General features: G+C 46.5%; 1 protein-coding gene across 5 annotated transcripts in view; it reads left to right on the forward strand.

Moving 5' to 3' along the window:
- The window catches only part of LOC116836822 (butyrophilin subfamily 1 member A1-like), a 139,203-nt gene that overhangs the window by 47,071 nt on the left and 71,126 nt on the right, over positions 1-21,006 (forward strand). For 2 of the 5 annotated variants that reach the window (XM_032800773.2, XM_032800777.2), the window contains exons 1-3: positions 8,580-8,827; positions 18,243-18,341; positions 19,084-19,195. In XM_032800773.2, the coding sequence (XP_032656664.1) occupies positions 19,090-19,195 (106 nt within the window). In that variant the 5' untranslated portion in view covers positions 8,580-8,827; positions 18,243-18,341; positions 19,084-19,089. Of the gene's footprint in view, positions 1-8,579; positions 8,828-18,242; positions 18,342-19,083; positions 19,196-21,006 lie in introns of those variants that run through there. The other 3 variants (XM_075063961.1, XM_032800776.2, XM_032800775.2) reach the window with 3 other exon arrangements.

Consider the following 21,006-nt stretch of genomic DNA (forward strand, 5'->3'; position numbering starts at 1 on the left):
TCTGGAGATATTTAAGAGTAGGTTAGATAAATGTCTATCAGGGATGGTCTAGACAGTATTTGGTCCTGCCATGAGGGCAGGGGACTGGACTCAATGACCTCTCGAGGTCCCTTCCAGTCCTAGAGTCTATGAATTTATGAAAGAGTCTATGATATATTTCATCAGTGATGCATACCTAATAGGTGTGCCATCAGAATATATAAATCCATTTGTTTCCCAACATGGTAGAAACTCTGTGAGAGAATTGCATACCCATGCAGAGTCTGAAAACAGACAGATATTTTGGTATGTGGTGGTGATGGAGAACTGCATACAGTACTCCAACACACAAGCCACTGAAGCTAATTCAGCATATTGAGCCGAATGTGGAGTGCATGAATATGCCTTCTCCCAAGGCTCTCCTTTCCCCTCGGGAGGAACTGCATAGATTCTGAACCCAGTATAGGGTTTGCCTTGATGGTAATAATAGAACCATCAACAAAGAAATGATACCTATTAATGGAATCTGTCTTCTGGATCAAAGATTGGAAAAGCTTTTGTTTTTCCTCCTCTCTTAGATCCAGTTGATCAAAATTGGGACACATGTGGCTCTCCTTGATAAAACAGAGCAGCTGGTAACAAGGATGGTGTCCGAACAGGTTTGACTGCAATATCTTTCCCTTGCAGCAGTAGTGCCCAGTGGGCTAGGCGAGCATTTGAGACTTGCCCATCTTTTATCCTGTTGGAGAGTAAAAACTGAAGGGGAGTGTGCAATGAGTGTAATATGATCAGGCTGAGGCCAATTAGAAAAGAAATGTGTTGTATGGCCCAACTGGTTGCCAATAGATACTTTTCACAATTGTCATATTTAAGTTCAATTGATGACATTAAACATGAGACATAGGCCACAGGTCTGATTTTCCCATGCCTTTCTTGTGAGGCCACAGCCGCTAACGCATTAACACTCACCGCTACCTTCAGATGATAGAGTATTTTCAGGATTTGGAGTAATCAACACCGGAGCGTTGATAATGGCTTGTTTTAGCTGGGATACTTCTTCCGTGTGTTGCTCAGACCATTTCCATTGGACACCTTTCTTTAGTAGTTCGTACAAGGGACCTGCAGTAGAAGCAAAAGTGGGGATGAAATCCCTGTGGTACCCCATTAAACCTAAGAAGGATCTTAAAGCCGTTGGGTCCCATGGTAAAGGCAATGTTTGGATTGCATTTTCCTTCTGTTGTGCCGGGGTTCTACCCCACTTTGTCAGGGTGAAGCCCAAGAAAGAGACACAATTGGACATTAGCTGGGCATTGGCTGGATTGCACTTTAACCCTGCTTCCTTTAGAATTTGCAGGAGCTTGTCAAGTCTTTTTAAATGCTCCTTTTTCATCTGTGTTGCTAAACACAGGTCATCTACATATTGAAATAGAACATTTGGTTTTGAAAATTGTGACAGTACCTGCCTCATTTGTGGAGAATTTTTATATCCCTGGGGTAAACGTGTCTAAGAATATTGCACTCCCTGGAAAGTAAATGCAAAATGGTACTGTGAAATGTCAGCCAATGTCAATGTCCAAAAGCTGTTACTGATGAGGGGGGAAGGAATAGCTCAGTGGTTTGAGCATTGGCCTGCTAAACCCAAGGTTGTGAGCTCTATCCTTGAGGGGACCACCTAGGGATCTGGGGCAAAATCAGTACTTGGTCCTGCTAGTGAAGGTAGGGGGTTGGACTCAATGACCTTTCAGGGTCCCTTCCAGTTCTATAAGATAGGATATCTCCATTACAAAAAAAAAAAAATACAGTAACCATACAGCCTGTAGAGCAAAGGATTTGATTAGATCTGGCATTTTGGCCACTGTGGGGGCACAAGTGAGTGTGACCTGATTCGGGTGTGTGTAATCTGTTGTGAGACACCACAAACCATCTGCTTTCTTTACAGGCCAAATGGGGGAATTAGCAGTGGAAGTACATCTACGTAGTACTCCCTGTGCTAGCAAAGACTTTTCTATGTACAGATTTGCTTGTTCTGAGTAAGGATATTGTCTTTGGGCCAAAATTTCTCCTCCTTCCACAACAATAGTGACTGCCATGCATCCACAATCATGTTTGTGTTTAGCAAAGGCATCTGCATGCTTGCAAAGTAACACTTGTAACTCAAGTTGGTCTGCATGCTTAGCCACTATTTTGTTCAAATCATACCCCTCAGGTCTAGAGTCCTCCACTGGAGATACCATGCCACACTCAGGTATGACTACTGGAGAGTCATCTTTTGCCTGTTCTACTGAAAGACACAATAACTGGTTACGCAAATCAAGAACACATCCCTGTTTGTGTAAGAAATCAGTTCCCAATAGACAATTCTTTGGGTTTGTTAATTTCATCAGTGCAAAGGTATGATCCTTTCTTAGGTGACCTATCTGTACTTCAAGGGATATAGAAAGTGTGGTAACAACCTGATTACAGAGGAGAGGAACTAGGATCCTTGACATGGATAATACTAATTGCTGCCCCAGTATCTATAATAAAATTCCTGTTGAGGCCCTCTGCCACTGCAGATATTGTGGGTCTCCCACTTGCATCCCTGCCTAAAGGGGTTATGACTACACTCGGGGTTGTTTGACATCATGCAGCATATGCAGACAAATAATCTAAGGGCTCTTTCTCTATCTCTTCAGGGGCAGCCAATTCTGGAGGAGTGGCTGTCCACTGGTGAAAAGGGAATAGATCAACTGAGGCCACTGGACAGTTTAAGGTTGCTGGGCCTTGGCCTTCTATCATCAGCACATTCCCATGGGCACAGAGTTCCCAGATATCCTGTCGTTGAGCCTCAAGCATGTGCTGCACTGTCCTAAACATCCTTACAACTGAGTCCTCAGTTTTGTGCAGAGGCAGTGATTTAGGTCTCTGCGGACACAAATTGTTCTATGCAGCATGTGAAAAGAAAGGAACACGGTCCCGGGCCCCTACATAGGATCCAGATGCATAACCCTGTCGAGGGGCCTGGCCACTCAAAGGTCCAGGATTATTACGTGGGTTAGGGTCATTTTGCCAGTGTTGATACCTAGGGAATTTAGGAGCCCCTCATCCTAACCTTGGTTGAGGTCGAGGTCCCTCAATCCTCACAGTGGGATTAGTTTGTGGTTCCTGAAGTACTGCAACAGGGGCTCCACGTCGACCTAATTTATAGCCTCCCTGTGCATATGCCTTAGCCAGTAAGGCTAATGCTCTCTTTAAAGAAATATCATCAGTTATGTGCATATTAACCATTCCTCGTAACTGGGGAAGAGAGTTATTAACCGGCAAACTGATGTATGGTAGATCATCTGTTTCCTCTTTTATATGACTCTGCCAGGCTGCACTTAACCGCAAATGAAACTGATGTGGAGTCTCATTCTGCTTTAGGTTAGACAGGATTGCCACTCCAGCTTGCCCCGGGTGTTGATTATGTTCCAATAGGGCTACCATTTCCTTAAAAGTTTTTTCTCCTATTCTATACTCAAGTGGCAAAGTACTCCACAATACTCGGTTCACTGTGAGTTGTAAGATTTTAACCCAATCTTCCCTTGGTAAGCCAAACACTTTTGCTGTCTCTTGCACATGTTGTGCATGCATTGCGACTGAAGAATCCTTCATCATTCCTACTTGCTTAGCTACTAGGTCTAAGGTCTTCATATCTGTAACAACTGCTACAGGACAATCAGAATTAGAACCTGAAGCTCCTTCTTCTGGATCAGGATCTGGGCTTCCATCTGAGCTTGAATCTATAATTTCTATTTCTTGACTCCTTCTACCTAAATTCACATTTTCCTCATCTGAACCATCAGAACTTTCCACAGGAAATAATCCTGGATATGTAGGATAATTTTCCATAAAACCTCTATGCCTTACACTCAGAGTGTCTCCACACTGACACAGGACATCTTTTAGTCTGCTAAGGTCTGATGTAGTAGGGCATTCTACTGGTACACCAGGTGATACCAGCATATACCAAGGGGGTGGAGGGGGTCCACAAAATTCTTGGGGTCTAGGCGATGTTGATTGCCCAAATGCCAATAAATGTCCGCCCAAGGGGACTGGATGTTCCACTCTATATGGTGCTAATGTAATATTGGGTGAAGGAGCAGGAATTCTATTCCCTGATTGTTGTAGCTCTCTCTGTTGTAACTTAGAGATTACTACATCACATGCACTAGCTACTCGTGTCACTTGTGATACTGCGTCTTCTAATCCCTGAACAACGACAGTCTCTTAAGGCACTGCTTCTTCACTGTCAGCGGCTGGCAATAACAAAGGAGAGGATTTTTCCTTCTTGTTTGTTTTGCTCATCCCTTTTGCATCACTAGCTACTTTTTCTATGACACTCATCTCCACCTCCTGTGGTCCCACCTCAGGACTTCCTTTTTCTATCTGCGGACTGCCAGTAGTTTCTGCACTACCAGCTTCCTCTTCTGACTCTCCTCGTAGGTCTTATAAGAACAGCCGTACCAGGTCAGACCAAAGGTCCATCTAATCCAGTATCTGTCTACCGACAGTGGCCAATGTCAGGTGCCCCAGAGGGAGTGAACCTAACAGGTAATGATCAAGTGATCTCTCTCCTGCCATCCATCTCCATCCTCTGACGAACAGAGGCTAGGGACACCATCCTTTACCCATTCTGGCTAATAGCCATTGATAGACTTCACCACCATGAATTTATTCAGTTCTCTTTTAAACACTGTTATAGTTCTAGTCTTCACAACCTCCTCAGGTAAGTAATTCCACAAGTTGACTGTGCGCTGCGTGAAGAACTTCCTTTTATTTGTTTTAAACCTGCTGCCTATTAATTTCATTTGGTGACCCTCTTCAGACTCAATCTCCAACTCCACTTCTAAAGGTACTGTGTCAGCCTGAGCTAATTCTCTTGTCTTATTTCTAGTTGTTGGCCCTGTAGGTTTTTCTACCTCTGTCGGCTCCACCATACCAATAGGGATGGGAATTGATTCTTTAGTCTCCTCTACCATATTTTCTCCCTTTTCTAATTCTTTAATCTTTTCCAGCATCCGACTATGGTCTACTCTATAGGCCACCAGCATTTGCTGAGTTTCCCTGAGTAAATCTATTTTTTTATTTAATTTCTTTCCCAGCGAACTATAAGCCATGAGCAAGCATTCAACAGCTATTCCCTTTACCAATTTAGCCCTTTTCTTTTTCTGCTCTGTTTCTTCATCAGATACATTATTCACAAAACCCCATGGGTTATTCTGCTTAGAAATCATCTCACTGTTCCTCAGCTGTTCTAAACCTCCTCCATGTTCCTGAATATATTTCCTGGCAAAGTTTTCCAAAGCCAGGCTATGGGCAACTCCAACAGACTCTACTCCTGCCCTTGCTTCACTCTCAACACTCTGAATATGAAATAGAGAATTCATTTCAATTCTACAACTTTACTAGTTGATTCAATAAACTAGAATAAATACTCTGTTGCTTTACTCTGACACGGAAGATGTCCCTTCACAGAAACAACAGGAAATAACACCCGTTAACCGGTTTTACACTTTGTTCAATAAGTCCCAAGTAAATAAAATAGAGGGATGGGGGTATGTTCCCTCTCTTCCCTCAATGGCTCGTAGCAAATCGAGAGGTCTTTCCCCTCTGTCGAGACCTGCCAAATACTGGGGAATACTGAGGCAGACGGATCAGAGGTGAAGTCTGGGAGAGTCAAGGGGACTGAGAAGCTATCTTTGAATTGTTCAAATTTTGACTTATTGCCACCTTTCTGGTGGCAATTAATACCTTGCTTTGTCAACTCCCTCGCCATCACTAGTGTGGCTCATCAGATCCAATGCTACTGCTAATATCTTATTGGTACCATTCGTTATAACTTCAACCTTTACAAAACCCCTTAAATGCATGTATCACTTTAAATATTATCACTTTAATCAAAACTCTATTACCTTATTTTGCAGTGTTATATTAAAAAACCTTAAAATTATAAGTCAAAACCACAATACAAAACCGGAAATACTGGGAGAGCAGCCAAGCTGCAGTCACAGGAAGTCATGCTTACTCTGTTTTTCTTAAGAGAGTTTGGGTTTGTAAGCCTCTGTAATTTTAACCATTTACTTATGCCTCAGGTGAGATTTCTTAAGGGTCTAAGGATGCCTGGAATCCCTAAAAATTCCTGTCACACTCCTCGAAACTCCTGGCTGGCTTGCCAGCCTGTAGCCTGATTTGGGGTGTGTTAGCAGTGTTGATTTAATTTATCCACTTAATCTAATTTTAATTAATTTTAATTAATTTATTATTAATATTATTAATAATAATAATTGGTTATTAGTATGAGTTTTGGCTCGCCAGTTTGTTTGATCAGAAGATAAAGTTCGTCCTGAATCAGGCTTCACAGAGTTTATAAAAGGAACTTCGGAGAGTTGTTAAAGTTTCTTACTCTTTAATTTAACTCTATAAACCTTAAACTGAAATAAATGCAAGCTTAGCCTAGTTACCTTAAAACTTAAAGTTTGAAAAGCAATAAAGTATGGTCTGTTAATAGTTAAGAGCCGTCGTAGATGGGTAGCATCAATATGTTGTTGAAGGTGGAGGCAATGAAGAGTAGACAGGAGTAGATAGGTGGGTAGATTGCCTTTTTAATGACAAGCTGCCTTGCCTTTTTATACGGCATTGGTTGGAAGTCCTTCCTCTTATGCCCAAATTTCATCCTTCCCACATGGAAATGTTAGGGTACACTTACCCCATAAGCTAGTAAAAAACATTAAAATTTATTACCGGCATGTGAAACCATAAATTAAAGTGAATAAATGAAGACTTGGCAAAGCACTTCTGAAAGGTTGCTGACCCCTGATTTAAGGTTTCGTGTGCCAGTAATATATTTTAATGTTTTTTAGAAGGTCTCTCTCTATGTCTATATATTATATAACTAAACTATTGTTGTATTGTAAAATAAACAAGGTTTTCAAAATGTTTAAGAAGCTTCATTTAAAATTAAATTAAAATGTTGATTTTACATTGCTGGCCCGCTCATCCCACTACTGGTCTGGGATTCTGTTCACCTAGGCCAGCAGCGGGCTGAGCGGGGCTTGTGGCCGGGACCCCGACTGGCAAGGGTCTGGCAGCCAGAACCCCAGACCAGCAGCAGGCTGTGTAGAGCCGGTGGCTGGGACCCCAGACCGGCAGTGGGCTGAGTGGGATCCCGGCTGCCAGAGCTACTCAACCCGCTGCCAATCTGGGGTCCTGGCCTTCCCACAGATAGTGGGTACCTACCTTTTCCTTGGTTCTGGCCCATTCTCCACCTCTCTCTGCACTGAGCTGAGGGTGAGAGTGCACTGAGCAAAGCGCTGGGGGTGAAGGATCTGACCAGGAGCTAAAATGAAGGAGAGGGCTCAGGGTTGGGGCAGGCGGTTTGGGTGTGCGGCACTTACCTGGGCAGCTCTCATTTAGTGCGAGAGGTGCAGGTGGGAATGTGAGGCGTGGTGGTGCAGGAGCTCTTGTTTGGTGCTTGGGGGGAGTGGGGATGTGGGGGGTACAAGATTCAGGATGTGCGGGGTGCATGTGGTGTGGGGGGGCTGGGTCTGTGAGGGGGGTGCAAGAGTCAGGGCAGAGTGCTCAGGCCATGTGAGGGAGGTGCAATTGTCGGGGGGGGGGGGGGGGGCGGGATATGTGTGGTGGTGCAGGGGCGGCTCCAGGCACCAGCATGCCAAGCACGTGCCTGGGGCGGCAAGCCACGGGGGGTGCTCTGCCGCTCTCTGCGAGGGGGCTCTGCCTTTGGTGGCCTGCCTGAGGAGGGTCCGCTGGTCCCATGGCTTCGGCGGACCTCCCGCAAGCGTGCTGTCGAATTCACGGGAGCGGGGACCTCCCGCAGGCAAGCCGTTAGGTTCTGGTCCCTTCTCCTGTACTGGGAGCCAGAAAAGGCATTTCTGATTAGAAGCCAGGGCAGGGAGATCTGGAGGTAGGTGGATATAGGTTGGGTTAGAGCACATGCAGTGGGAGCATACCAGCTGCTGCACCACTTCTTAGGGCTGCCCTGCCTTGCTCTAATCCTGCAGGCAAGTGTGAAAAATCAGGACAGGGGGAGGGAGGTAATAGGAGCCGATATAAGAAAAAGACCCAAAAATTGGGACTGTCCCTATAAAATCAGGACATTTGGCCACCCTAGGGGGGACTTTAAGTAGGCCATGCAAGCCTCTCTGAGCTCAGACTACCCACTTGCGTGAAGGCCAGGCAGAGTATGGCTCTTGTTTATTCCCTACTGTGGAAGGAGAATGTGGCCTCTCTCTCGGAGAGTTTGTTTTATTTTGCACCAGAAAACTTGTGAATTACCTGGAACCACAGGGAGGCCTTTCCTGCCTTGTCCAAGGACTACTATTGAGGTCTGATTAGTTCTGCACCCCTCTGGCACACTGCTTCAGTCAGAAAAGTGTAGTGCTTTGAGGGGCAGAAAGCCTCAGTATGTGTGTACAACAGTAATACAACTGACTGTTATGACAGTGACTCTGAGCGAGCAGGAAAAAGCCTTAAAAACTCAAACTGTCACCGCCCTAGGCCTGTGTGTGTGTGTGTATTTCTTTAAGTCTTATCTCTATGTACTATAAATGAGATTCCTGTAACTTACCAGTGATGGTTTCACTTTCAGTTGGAAGCTGCTGTATGCACGGAGAATGTTTCCGTTCAGGCAAAATTGCTGTATGTTAACCAGCAATAGTTATATGAACAGACGGGAGTCAGACGTGCCCAGTGGGCAATGCAGCTGTAAATACTGAGATGTTCACTTGCAACGCAGACCTGGCAGTTCTGAAGCTGGGAGCCCTTCCTTCACCATCAGCCTGTGCCCTTCCCTGTAGGATCCAGCAGGCAGGTGAGTGTCAGCCCTCAATTGCTCTGGGTGATGGCTCTGTTATTCTTCATGAGAGCTGTTCCTATGGACGGGAGTCCATCCGAGGCTCTCAGTTTCCTACTTTAAATATGGCTGCAGAAATGTCTAAAATGCTCAGAGATCTTTGTGGCCCTTTTCCATTACCCTTTAACACATACTGAAATAGTGTCTGTTTATTTGCTCTTCTGCATGATTTCCTGGAATTGGATTTACATTCCAGCACTTCTGCTCTGGTGACTTTCCTGCAAGTTGTTGGCAGAGGAGCGGGTACTCTCTTGTTCTCCTTCGACTGTGTGTATTTGCCATCAGCTCACTCCACTGAAGTTCTGCTGTAAGAGACTACAAGAAGGGAAATGCCATAAGCCAGATTCAATACAGCTGATGTAGGTGTAACACCGACAGACCCCGGTCATTGGCAGGCAGGATCCAACTTGGGGCCTCTGAAGCTTAAAGCATGAACCTCAAGAGAGAGAGAGGTGTGTGTGCATGTGCGCCAGAACACCACACACCTTGGGGTCAAGTCCAGCACATTGGGCCATGAGGACCTGTCGTGGTATAAATCCCCACTCTGAACCTTAGCGTCCAAAAGATGGGGTACCAGCATGAATTCCTCTAAGCCTGATTACCAGCTTAGAACCTGTAGCGCTGCCACCAACCAGGAATTCCAGTGCCTGGTACACTCTGGTCCTCCCAAGAACTTGCCCGGGGAACCCCAAGACCCAGACCCTCTGGATCTTACCACAAGGAAAGTAAACCCTTTCCCCCACCGTTGCCTCTCCAGGCTTCCCCTCCCTGGGTTACCCTGGAAGATCACTGTGATTCAAACTCCTTGAATCTTAAACAGAGAGGAAAATTCACCTTCCCCCCTCCTTCTCTCTCCCCCTCCCAGACTCTTCCTGAGAGAGAAAGTAATCCTAACACAGAGAGAAATTAGCCTTTCTCTCCCCCTTCCCTCCTTTCTCCCCACCAATTCCCTGGTGAATCCAGACCCCATCCCCCTGGGGTCTCACACCAGAATAAAAAAAACAATCAGGTTCTTAAACAAGAAACCCCTTTTATTAAAGAGAGAAAAACAGTAAAAATTATCTTTGTAAATTTAAAATGGAATAGGTACAGGGTCTTTCAGCTATAGACACTGGGAATACCCTCCAGCCTAAGTATACAAGTACAATTAAAATCCTTTCAGCAAAAATACAAATTTGAACTTCCTTCCAGCCAAATACACACACATTTGCAAATAAAGAAAACAAACATAAGCCTAAACTCGCCTTATCTACCTAGTACTTACTATTTTGAACTTATAAGAGCCTGTATCAGGAGAGATTGGAGAGAAACCTGGTTGCACGTCTGGTCTCTCTAAGCCCCAGAGTGAACAACAACCAAAAACTAACAGCACACACCACAAACTTCCCTCCCTCAAGATTTGAAAGTATCCCTGTCCCCTGATTGGTCCCCCTGATTGGTCCTCTGGTCAGGTGACAGCCAGGCTTACTGAACTTGTTAACCCTTTACGGTCAAAAGAGATATAAAGTACTTCTGTTCTATTAACTCCTACTATCTGTTTATGACAGGACCCTTCTATGCCAGGGAGAGAAGGGAGTTACCCAGACATAGGGCTGATGATATTACTTCTGCTGTTGTCTTATGGGTTCTTGCAGGAGAGGGCCCAGCTTTAACATCTGCTAGAGCCCCATCATCAGGAGTCACTGAGTGGAGGGGCTGAGCCAGTGCATTTCCTTACAGCCCTGGTCATACCCACTTCCCTGAGCTGCACTGACAGTCAAGGGCTGCCTGAGCATAGGGGAGGTTAGAGATCCTCAGTGCTGGGATTCCTTCCCCTCTCCTCAGCCTTTAAAGTGATAGCTGGCAATTCCAACATAATCTGAGCTCACTACACCCCAGCACTGAGGATAAGTGATAAGTCAGCTCTGCCTGAAGGTTAGGGTGAGATTGTGTTTGTCGGGAAATCTGGAGTTACTTGGAAAAGACATTGCAGAGCTGGGGCTCCTGACAAATGAGCTGATTTCAACACCCATAAGTCTTCAAATGCTTTTTTACTCTCATCATAGGAAAAAAAGTAGTCCCCTCCTTTGACTCCACTGATCCCCAAGGGAGGGACAGCCCCTTATTTCTCCTGCCTTAGGGTCTCAGTGACTCAAGCTAGGACCAATGGGCTCTGAGCTCCTTGCATGTGGTGTCTCCATCCAGTGCAGGGGTGGGCAAACTACAGGCCGGGGGCCACATCCGGCCCTCCAGCTGTTTTAATCCAGCCCTTGAGCTCCCGCTGGGAAGTGAGGTCTGGGGCTTGCCCTGCTCCGGTGCTCCAGCCAGGGAGTGAGGTTCAGGTCTTCCCACTCTGCATGGCTCCCAGAAGCAGTGGCATGTTCCCCCTCGATCTCCTACACACAGGGGCAGCCAGGGAGCCCTGCACGCTGCCCCCGCCTCAAGCACCGCCCCCAAATCTCCCATTGGCTGGGAACTGCAGCCAATGGGAGCTGCAGGGGTGGCGTCTGTGGACAGGGCAGTGCTCAGAGCCGCCTGGCTGCACCTCCGTGTAGGAGCTGGAGGGGGCACATACCGCTGTTTCTGGGAGCTGCCTGAGGTAAGCGCCACCCAGAGCCTGCCTCCTTGGTTCCCTCCCATTCCCCCAACCCCTAGCCCAGCCCTGACCCACCTCCTGCCCTCCGAACCCTTCAGTCTCAGCCTGAAGTACCCTCCTGATCTCCCAACCCTTCATCTCCAACCCCACCCCAGAGTCCGCACCCCCATCTGGAGCCCTCCTGCACCCCAACCCCCAATTTCATGAGCATTCATGGCCTGCCATACAATTTCCATACCCATATGTGGCCTTCAGGCCAAAAAGTTTGCCCACCCCAGTCTCGTGTATGGATGCATGCTGGTCAATATTGTTTTATGTTTCCTTGTGGTTCCCCCCTTGCTTTCTCTGTGTAAGAGTGCGGACTCACCCCTGCAGTGCCTCCTGTTGGTCATCCTTAGGAATTAGCTCATTTTCCAACCAGGAGCGCCCTCTGCAGGCCAGTGATCCACCATACTGCTGCCCTCTCCCAGGATCCGGTGCCCCTTTCTCTGGGGTGCTGCCCCATTGACAGTAACCCCTCAGTCTCAGGGTCTCCCCACGCAGGGGAACTCCCACCCACTATCCCCACTTCACCTCAGTCTTGGCTACTGCCAGTCCTCATCTAGCCCTGTACACAAGTGCAGCCAGGGCTCGACCCTCTCCAGAGGGAGGAGGGGAGCCACGCCGACTCACTACACACCGATAGGTCCTGGGAAATAGTCTGGCCGGGGGTCTCCCTCGTAGCCCTTGCGGTAGTCAACTGCATTGTGGTTACGTCTGGCCCCGGCTCTGGCGGGGCAACAACTACTGGGTCAGGAGGCTCAGGCCCTCAGGCAGGGCTGAGCCGTAACAACAGTTATGAGCCCCGGCCCTAGGTCCGGGCAGGGCAACAAACACTGAGTCAGAGTGCTCAGGCCTTCAGGCAGGGCTGAGCAACAGTAACAGTTTAAGGCCTTGGCCCTAGGTCATGGTGGGGCAACAAACACTGAGTCAGGAAGCTCAGGCCCCTGGGCAGGGCTGAGCAACAATAGCAGTTAAGGCCCAGCCCTAGGTCAGGGCCGGGCAGCAAACACTGAGTCAGGAGTGCTCAGGCCCTCAGGCAGGGCTGAGCAGTAATGATTGGCTTTGGTCCCCTCAGGCCAGGGAGAGAGGGAGTCTGCCATGCAGGAGCTGGATGGCAGGGGGGACGCAGGCCCTCCCACTCCACTGCGTCCCAGCCCGGGGCCCTAGCAGCAGCTGAAGATCCGCTGCTTAGTCAGTGGGGATCCTGGCCGCAACACACTGACATAGGCTCTGGTAATGCTGCAGCCAGATGGGGGTCGGCTGCCCCCGGGCTGCTTCCGCACTCCCCCTCGGGACCTACCTTGGTCCTGACATCGGCCTCTGCAGGGTCCAGGAGCATGGGCTCGTCGCTGCCGGGGTTGGGTGGTAGGTCTGGCAACTCCTCTGGATAGTCGGCCCAGTGTAGCTCCAGCGGTTCCTCCAAGTAGCAGGAGTGGGGAACCTCCGGCGGTTCCTCTGGGTAGCAGGTGCGGGGATGCTCTGGCAGCTCCCCTGGGTAGCAAGTGTTGGGGAGCTCCAGCAGCTCCTCCGGGTAGTGGGCGCGGGGGAGCTCTGGCAGCTCTTCCAGGTAGTGGGGGCGGGGAGGCTCCGGCAGCTCCTCCAGGTGACGGGCGCAGGGGAGCTCAGGCCAGTCTGGGCAGCTACCCTGGGTCACAGGGGGTTCCCAGTCTCGAGCTCCCTGAGGGACGTCTGCTCACTCCGGCAGCTGGGGCCTGACTGAGCTCTGAAGGCCAGCCTTTATAGTTCTGGGTCGCTGCCTGACCCTTTGGGGGCGAGCTCAGAGCTCACTACCTCCGCCTACTCTGGTCTCCAACTGTGTTCTCCTTCCTCCGATGCGGAGGGTAGCCACGCTGCCTCACTACAAGTCCCCACTCGCTGGGGCAGACTGCAGTGTACAAGCCACTCATCACAGGCAAAGGGTTTTGGACCTGCTGCCTCTGGCTACTGTGTCGGTGTGAGGGAATGTTACCTGTGTTCACACCCCACACACTGTTGCAATAATCTTTGTACAAAATATGCCTTGTGAGGTATCTTCTGAGAAAACCTCGCTGGTCAGTAATATCTTGGTGAAATGTCTGTACCAACATTTAATGTAAAGTTATGACACTCCCCTGTATGATGTTAGCACGTTCAAAACCACAGAGACCTGCCTAGACAAAAGTTGTTAAAGAGGTCTATCTTAAACAAAAGAATGTATGGTTATCTCCATTTACAAAGTAGTATTGCGTGTCTGAGTTAGTGACTTAAGATTGTTGAATATCAGGCTCAACAGGAATTATTTAATCTAAGATTATCAACCAGAGATTAGTACAGCACTATACAGAATACAGAAAGGAATAGATGCATTGCCACCCTTTGTTGGCAGACCAAGAGCTGGATCTGTATCTCCGCTTCACTGTATCTGGAGGGAGGCTTAGTTTTCATTCCCCAGCTAAGACCTCATGCCATTTTTCATGGTGTGCACAAGGTCAGTGCTCTGGAACTGCTCTCAATGAAGTTCAGACAGGACCCTCTTGTACGTAGGCACTGACTCCATTGGTGGTCCAGGGCTGGAGCACCCATGGAAAAAATAGTGGGTGCTTAGCATCCACTGGCAGCCCCCCATCAACTCTTCCTCCCTCCCCTCCCAGTTTTCCCGCCCGCTGGCAGGCCTTGCCTGTCAGCTCCTCCCCGTCCCTCCCAGCACCTACTGCCTGCCACGATCAGCTGTTCAGCAGTGTGCTGGAGGCGCTGAGCGGGGGGTGGAATGAGGCAGGAAGAGGTGGGGCAGGATGAGGGTTTGGGGAAAGGGGTGGAGTAAGGGTGGGACCTGGGGTGGAGCAGGGGTCGAGCACCCCCAGGAACTGGGGAAGTCAGCACCTCTGCTCTTGTAGAGTGACTCCCCTCAGGGCACACTCTCACTAGGACAAGCCTCCTTGCCTTCAGGGCCTCCTTGGGTCTGACATCGGAGCGTTCAGCACCCCTGCTCCATGCTGTGAGCTCCCTGCAGTGAGTCTACCTAAATGGAACCCCCAGGGAAGCTTTACACGCCCCCTAAATGGGCCCTGCACCCCCACTCCATAGGCAGCAGTGAGTTTCAGCCAGCATGTAACACAGAAGGGTTATTAGTCATCAGGAACACAGCACAGAACAGTTCTTGTTAGCTCAGAAAGTAGGAAGATTCAGCAAAGTCCATCTTGAGGGGATCCAGAACCCTGGACTCTCCCCCTATGATTCCCAAATGAGGATGCTGACCAGCTTCCAGCAGTCCAGCCTCAGTTACGCCCTCTTGCCCCTCCTCCATCCTTTGTCTCTTTCCCAAGCAAACTGGTCACCTAGCCTCCACCTCTTGCTTCGTTCTCCAACACTTGCGTGGCTTTTGCAGAGGATGAGCCCTGGCCATCAACTGCAGGATACAAAGTGTCTGGCTATTGTCTGGCTCCAGGGAACTAGATGGCACTCATGCCTGCCCTCGAGGGCTCTCTTTGTTGGGAGAGCCTGACTCAAGAATTTGGTCAGCCCTGTTGCTGGGAATATGTGGTAGGATTTTACCTTGAACCAAGTCTGGCTTGTTAAATTTTAACTACTGGATAGTGTTTTATCTTTATTTCTCTTGTAACCATTTCTGCCTTTAATACCTAACACTTGTACTCACTTAAAATCCTGTCTCTTTGTAGTTAAATAAACTTATTTTATTTGTAATCTGAACTAATTCAGTACTGTGTTTTAACTGAACAGTTTGGTAACTCCAGCTGAAGTAGCAAACTGTTATGCATTGACCCCTTATAGGGCAACAGACCTTTAATATCTGAACTGCCCAGGAGAGGGCTGGACAGTGCAGAACAAATGTTTTAGGGAAAATTTGGGACTGGGAGTGTGTTGGGGTCACCCTGAAATAGTAACTAAGGCTGGTGTGTGGCTGGTACATTGCTGACTGGATGCTGGGCTCAGAGCTGCTGGTCCAGGACTGCAGCTATATACACGCACTCAGGGTGTCTGGCTGTTTGTGAGCAGCCCAGATTGGGAGCTACAGCAGCAAGGCATTGAGAGGCACCCCCAAGTGCCAAGCAGGCAGTGACACAGCTCCTCACGTATATGGACTGCACCCTGGTATGTGACAGTGGGACCTGAACCAAGGGCCATAATTTAAAATAAGAAGCCATTAGTCCCTATTTTTCAAACCACAGAATGCGAAGGCACAGTGCTAATCCTTAAATTCTGCAAAATCTCAACTTTTGTTTTCAATAATTTTGTTTAAACCTTTGTGTCATAGCAGGGGACAATCCAGAGCAATGAGTAGTGGAGGGCCCCCTGCTTTGTATCTGGGGGCCCTCTACAGTGCCTTTCTGCCATAGCCTCCAGCCTGGACTGCTCACAAACAGCCTCCAGCATGTAAATCACTCTCAGCCATGTCTGTATGTGCTGCAGCCAGCCAGCCATCCCTTGGCACTTACCAGTCTTAAAGATTACCACAGAGTGACCCCAACATTCTTTCATTCACAGATTATCTCCCAGAAATGTACTGCCTAGCTCTCTCCTGGATGGTACAAATATACTAAGTCCATTATTCCTTTAAGGGAGTAGTATAACAGTTTATTACTTTGAATAGAATTACCCAGACACTTCAATTTAAACATACTGGATTAGGTAAAACATTAAAAGAAGTTTATTAACTACAGTGAAATACATTTTAAGTGAGTACAAGTAATGAGGCATAAAAGTCAGGAATGGTTACAAGAAAAATAAAGACAGAAAGCTTACTAATGTCTAATTTAACAAACTATATTAGATTCAAGCCAAGTTTTTTCACCTATGCTTTCAGCAGTCTTACAGACCAAACTCTTTGTCAGGATCCCTCCCCCATAGTCCAACAGTTGCTTCTTATGTCTTTGCAGGTGTAGAAAATGTGATGGGCAGGAAGATAGAGATGGGACCCTAGGGGTGTCTACCCCTCCTTTTTATAATCCTGTCCCCCCCGCCCCCCTTTGAGAGGCATTTCCAGCTGGAAGCAAGGCAACAGGCAATCTGTGTAGATGGAAACTCCATCTTTTTTCTTTGCCAAGATGTAGATTTTTGTCCCTCCCCCTTTCCTGCCAAAGAATGGCCACGTAGCAGGTAGTGGTCCATCAGCCTTGTTTTCACCTGGCTGAGGCGTCAGCTTGCTCTTTGTCTCTGAGGAACTAGTTTGGCCACTCCCCAGACTTACCTGGAAAACATACTTTAAGTTATGATTTTAGTTTATGTTGATAATTTCACATATAACACTCCTACGTGCATTTTGCCATATGTTTGATCAGCAAATGATGAGTTTTAAATGATATCTCAGAAGACATACCTTGTACAAACATTATTGCAATGGTGTGTAGGGTGCGAACATGGGTTTTTTTTCTGTCAGTACCTTAGCATTAACTATTTCACCACTGTCCATTTTAGCCGCTGGGATATGGAAACAGGTGGGTGGGAAGCCCTGGAGGTGAAGTGGTGGTAGTGGAGGGAAACGAATGCTGAAGGAAGACAAGAGGAGACCCATAAAGTAAGGGAAGAGAAAGAGAAAAAGGAGAATGGGGAAGGAAGAGGAACAAAGGACAGAGAGAATGGTGGTCACAGTGGTGAGCATTTTCCCCGCTGGGTGATGATGAATGCGATAACAAGACCTTGATGAAGTAACATACAGTGATGATAATGAACAGTGAATTTACTCTTTAAAGGCTGCATTCTGCTCTCAATCTCCCTTTTAGCAGAGTTAGGAACAGAACATCGGTCTCTCCTGAGGCAGACCCAAATCACTCCCACTTAGCCACTGCCTTTTGGAATGAGTGTGCCAAATCTATGTGCTTAGCTATGCTGTCTGTGCAATGGAGCTACCACTGTCCAGCCACATGAACGAGGCAAGAGACTGCAGGAAGAGCCAAGCATTGGGCAAGTCTCGTAAAGCAGAATGTTCAGAGGGTTTGGGTTCTGTATCAGGGATCAGATATGTAGGGCAGCCCCATAACCTCTGCTGTGGAGAGGGTGGGGTGTGGAGCAGAGGGGCCAGGGAGCCATAAGAAAATGTGTGATTGCATTTGTTTTTTATGCTATAAAGCAGCAAAAAATATTTTTTAACTTTGATGAACCCTCTTTTCTAGAGTGTTATAATTCAGCAACCACTTGTTCAAGTCACATCAAATTTGGTAGAAATAGTTTACTTCAGCCCCAGATCTAACGTTCCAATTTTGAGGCTGATAATATCTTCCTGTAGTTTATAGATGTACAGTCAAAAATCAGGGTTATAAAAGTATCATGCATACTGACGAAGTGGGTATTCACCCACGAAAGCTCATGCTCCAAAACGTCTGTTAGTCTATAAGGTGCTACAGGATTCTTTGCTGCTTTTAGGGTTATAAAAGAAACCATTAGAGTGTTAACTATGTAGTGACTATCATCACTCCATCATACTGGGGCGGAGCAGCCTCTTCCACAGTGGGAATGACTCTGCTCCAACTGGGATGTGTGTGAGGCTAAACCTGCTCGCTTTGAGAGCATAAGCACATTGCTTTGTGCAGATTTCCATAAGAACTCTTTAATTTATATCACCATCTAAATGATAATGGTGGCGTTCTGCTTTACAATTTCACTTGCATCTTCAACCCTGCTACATGCGGGAGAAAAGAGTAAATTCTGCTGCGATTTAAAAAACATTATCATAAAATTGCACCAGGACAGATGATACTGAACTGATTCTCTTTTCCTAAATGATTTTTGCTTTATACTGTAACATGAATTCTTTCACTGTAGGGCACGTCCCAGACTAAGGGTCCATTTCATTGACTGTGAGAAGCTGGAAATGTCCCAGTGATCCTGTAACTGCTGAGAAGTTTCTCCTGGGCTCATGAGGTACGTGGCAGGAAGTTATCATCCTTTAATTTGTTTTTTAAATGTTCCTTTTTCTACTTGAAAAAATTCATTTATGACTTTAGATTATCTGTATTTATCCAAGTGACCCAGACCCAGCAATGCCTTTTCTCACACTGCATTATAAAAACAGATACAAAATACATGAAGGGTTTTTTATTTCTTGGCGACTTTTTTTTTGTAATTTTACAACCAGACTATTACTCTACAAAAGTTAAGTATCAGAGGGGTAGCTGTGTTAGTCTGGATCTGTAAAAGCAGCAACGAATCCTGTAGCACCTTGTAGACTAACAGACATTTTGGAGCATGAGCTTTCGTGGGTGAATACCCACTTTGTCTCATGCATCTGACGAAGTGGGTGTTCACCCACGAAAGCTCATGCTCCAAAATGTCTGTTAGTCTATAAGGTGCTACAGGATTCTTTGCTGCTTCTACAAAAGTTAGTGATTTTTGTGATAGTATTTTTCAATGAATTTTGCAAATGCTAGTAGCCTTTGTCCAGAATATTGGACTGTAATTTGAGATGAACAGTGAAGCCAAGTTTTGCTATGTCTTGTAACATGTCTTTTGACAAAAACAGTAGCAAAAATGCACATTTTGATGCAATTATTAACTAGCACATGTCCTAGGGTTAATATTGTGCTCAATGAATTCGTATCCCAAATTACAGCACACTGCTCACTTGGATTTTTTTTCCCTTTTCTTTTGTGATGTCTGGATCAAGTTACAAATGAAGATGAGGATTTCCTTCCACTCTCACTGTGCTAAGGGCAACCTTTCTCTGTCCAGTTACCTCATTTTCTTTTTTACGGTCCATGTTTCTACATTGGAATCAGGTAGGAAGCATCTTGTCACAGAGTGTATTCTACTGTTTCTCAACAGTTTTAATACCATTCATCTTTTGTTATTTTGAAACAATTCATAATAAGAGCATTTTATGTAAATTTAAGAAATAAAATCCATTTTTTGGAGGGGAAGCAGGGGAAGATATTGATTTTTCTCCCTTTTTACTCCCCTTGGTCTCAGTGTAACCTGTACACTGTGGACTTTTACATCATATTTCACCTTAAACTTTTCTCCAGTCTCATCTTAAACTTCTGCCACTCTACCTATCACTATTCCATATTTTCATTAATGACTTGGATAATAAACTGGAGAGTATACTGATAAAATGCAGATGACACCACGCTAGGAGAGGTTGCTAGAACTCTGGATAACGGGATAAGATTTACAAATGACCTGGACAAATTGGAGAATTGGTCCAAAAACAACAGGATGGAATTCAATTAAGACAAGTGCAAAGTACTTCACTAAGGAAGGAAAAATTAGATGCACAGCTACAAAATGGTGAATAAATGACTAGGTTGTAACTCTGCTGAAAAGGATCTGGGGCTTATGGTGAATCACCAGCTGAATATGAATAATGCTACAAGTCAGTCGTGGAGATCATGGATTCCATGATTTTATGAGACCTCCATGACTTCCTGAAAATTATGATTCAGCTCTGGGTGGTAGAGCTAAGGCTTCAGCCCTGGGAGGTGGAGCTCAGGCTCCAGCCCCATATGGCAGGGCTTGGGCTTCCATGATTTATTGTTTATTGCCCACATCCTGTTTGTGACTTTTATTAAAAATACCCATACCAAAATCTTAGCCTTAAATATGAGTCAACAATGTGATGGAGATGCAAAAGAGGCTAATTAAGATTTTAAGTGATTATAAGTAGCAGTCATAGAAATCAAAGTTGATTGCCTAAGTAATAAATATAGAAATGTAGTCCAAATTTTAACTTTAAAAGATTAAGCAAGATTTGAATCAAGCAGTCTCTCACCCTAACAAATGTTACAGGTAGCTTACAGTTCCTTAATACACGGACTGGACACTCTTCCAGCCTGGGGCCAATCTCCCTAGTTCAAAATCTTTGTCTTCCAGACAATCGTCCTGGTGTTGAAATGGAGGTGGCAGGGAGAGAGGCCAAGAGATGATGTCCCTGTCTCTCTTTTATGCTTTCTTCCAGCTGCTAGAAAGATCCTTGCTATGACATGGGTTAGGCTGCCTAATTGCGTATGTGCCTTCTCCAAGAAGTCTCTGAGATAGAGAGTGTTAATCATAGAATCATAGAATATCAAGGTTGGAAGAGACCTCAGGAGGTCATCTAGTCCAATCCCCTGCTCAAAGTAGGACCAACACCAACTAAATCATCCCAACCAAAGCCTTGTCAAGCCGGCCCTTAAAAGCTCTAAGGATGGAGATTCCATCACCTCCCTAGGTAACCCATTCCAGTGCTTAACCACCCTCCTAGTGAAATAGTGTTTCTTAATAGCCAACCTAGATCTCCCCCACTGCAACTTGAGACCATTGCTCCTTGTTCTGTCATCTGCCACCACTGAGAACAGCTGAGCTCCATCCTTTTTGGAACCCCCCTCCAGGTAGTTGAAGGCTGCTATGAAATCTCCCCTCACTCTTCTCTTCTGCGGACTAAATAACCCCCATTCCCTCAGCCTCTCATAAGTCATGTACCCCAGCCCCCTGATCATTTTTATTGCCCTCTGCTGGACTCTCTCCAATTTGTCCACATCCATTCTGTAGTGAGGGGACCAAAGCTGGATGCAATACTCCAGATATGGCCTCACCATTGCTGAATAGAGGG

Source organism: Chelonoidis abingdonii, chromosome 3 (genome assembly GCF_003597395.2).
Source record: "Chelonoidis abingdonii isolate Lonesome George chromosome 3, CheloAbing_2.0, whole genome shotgun sequence".
Taxonomy (NCBI): domain Eukaryota; kingdom Metazoa; phylum Chordata; order Testudines; family Testudinidae; genus Chelonoidis; species Chelonoidis abingdonii.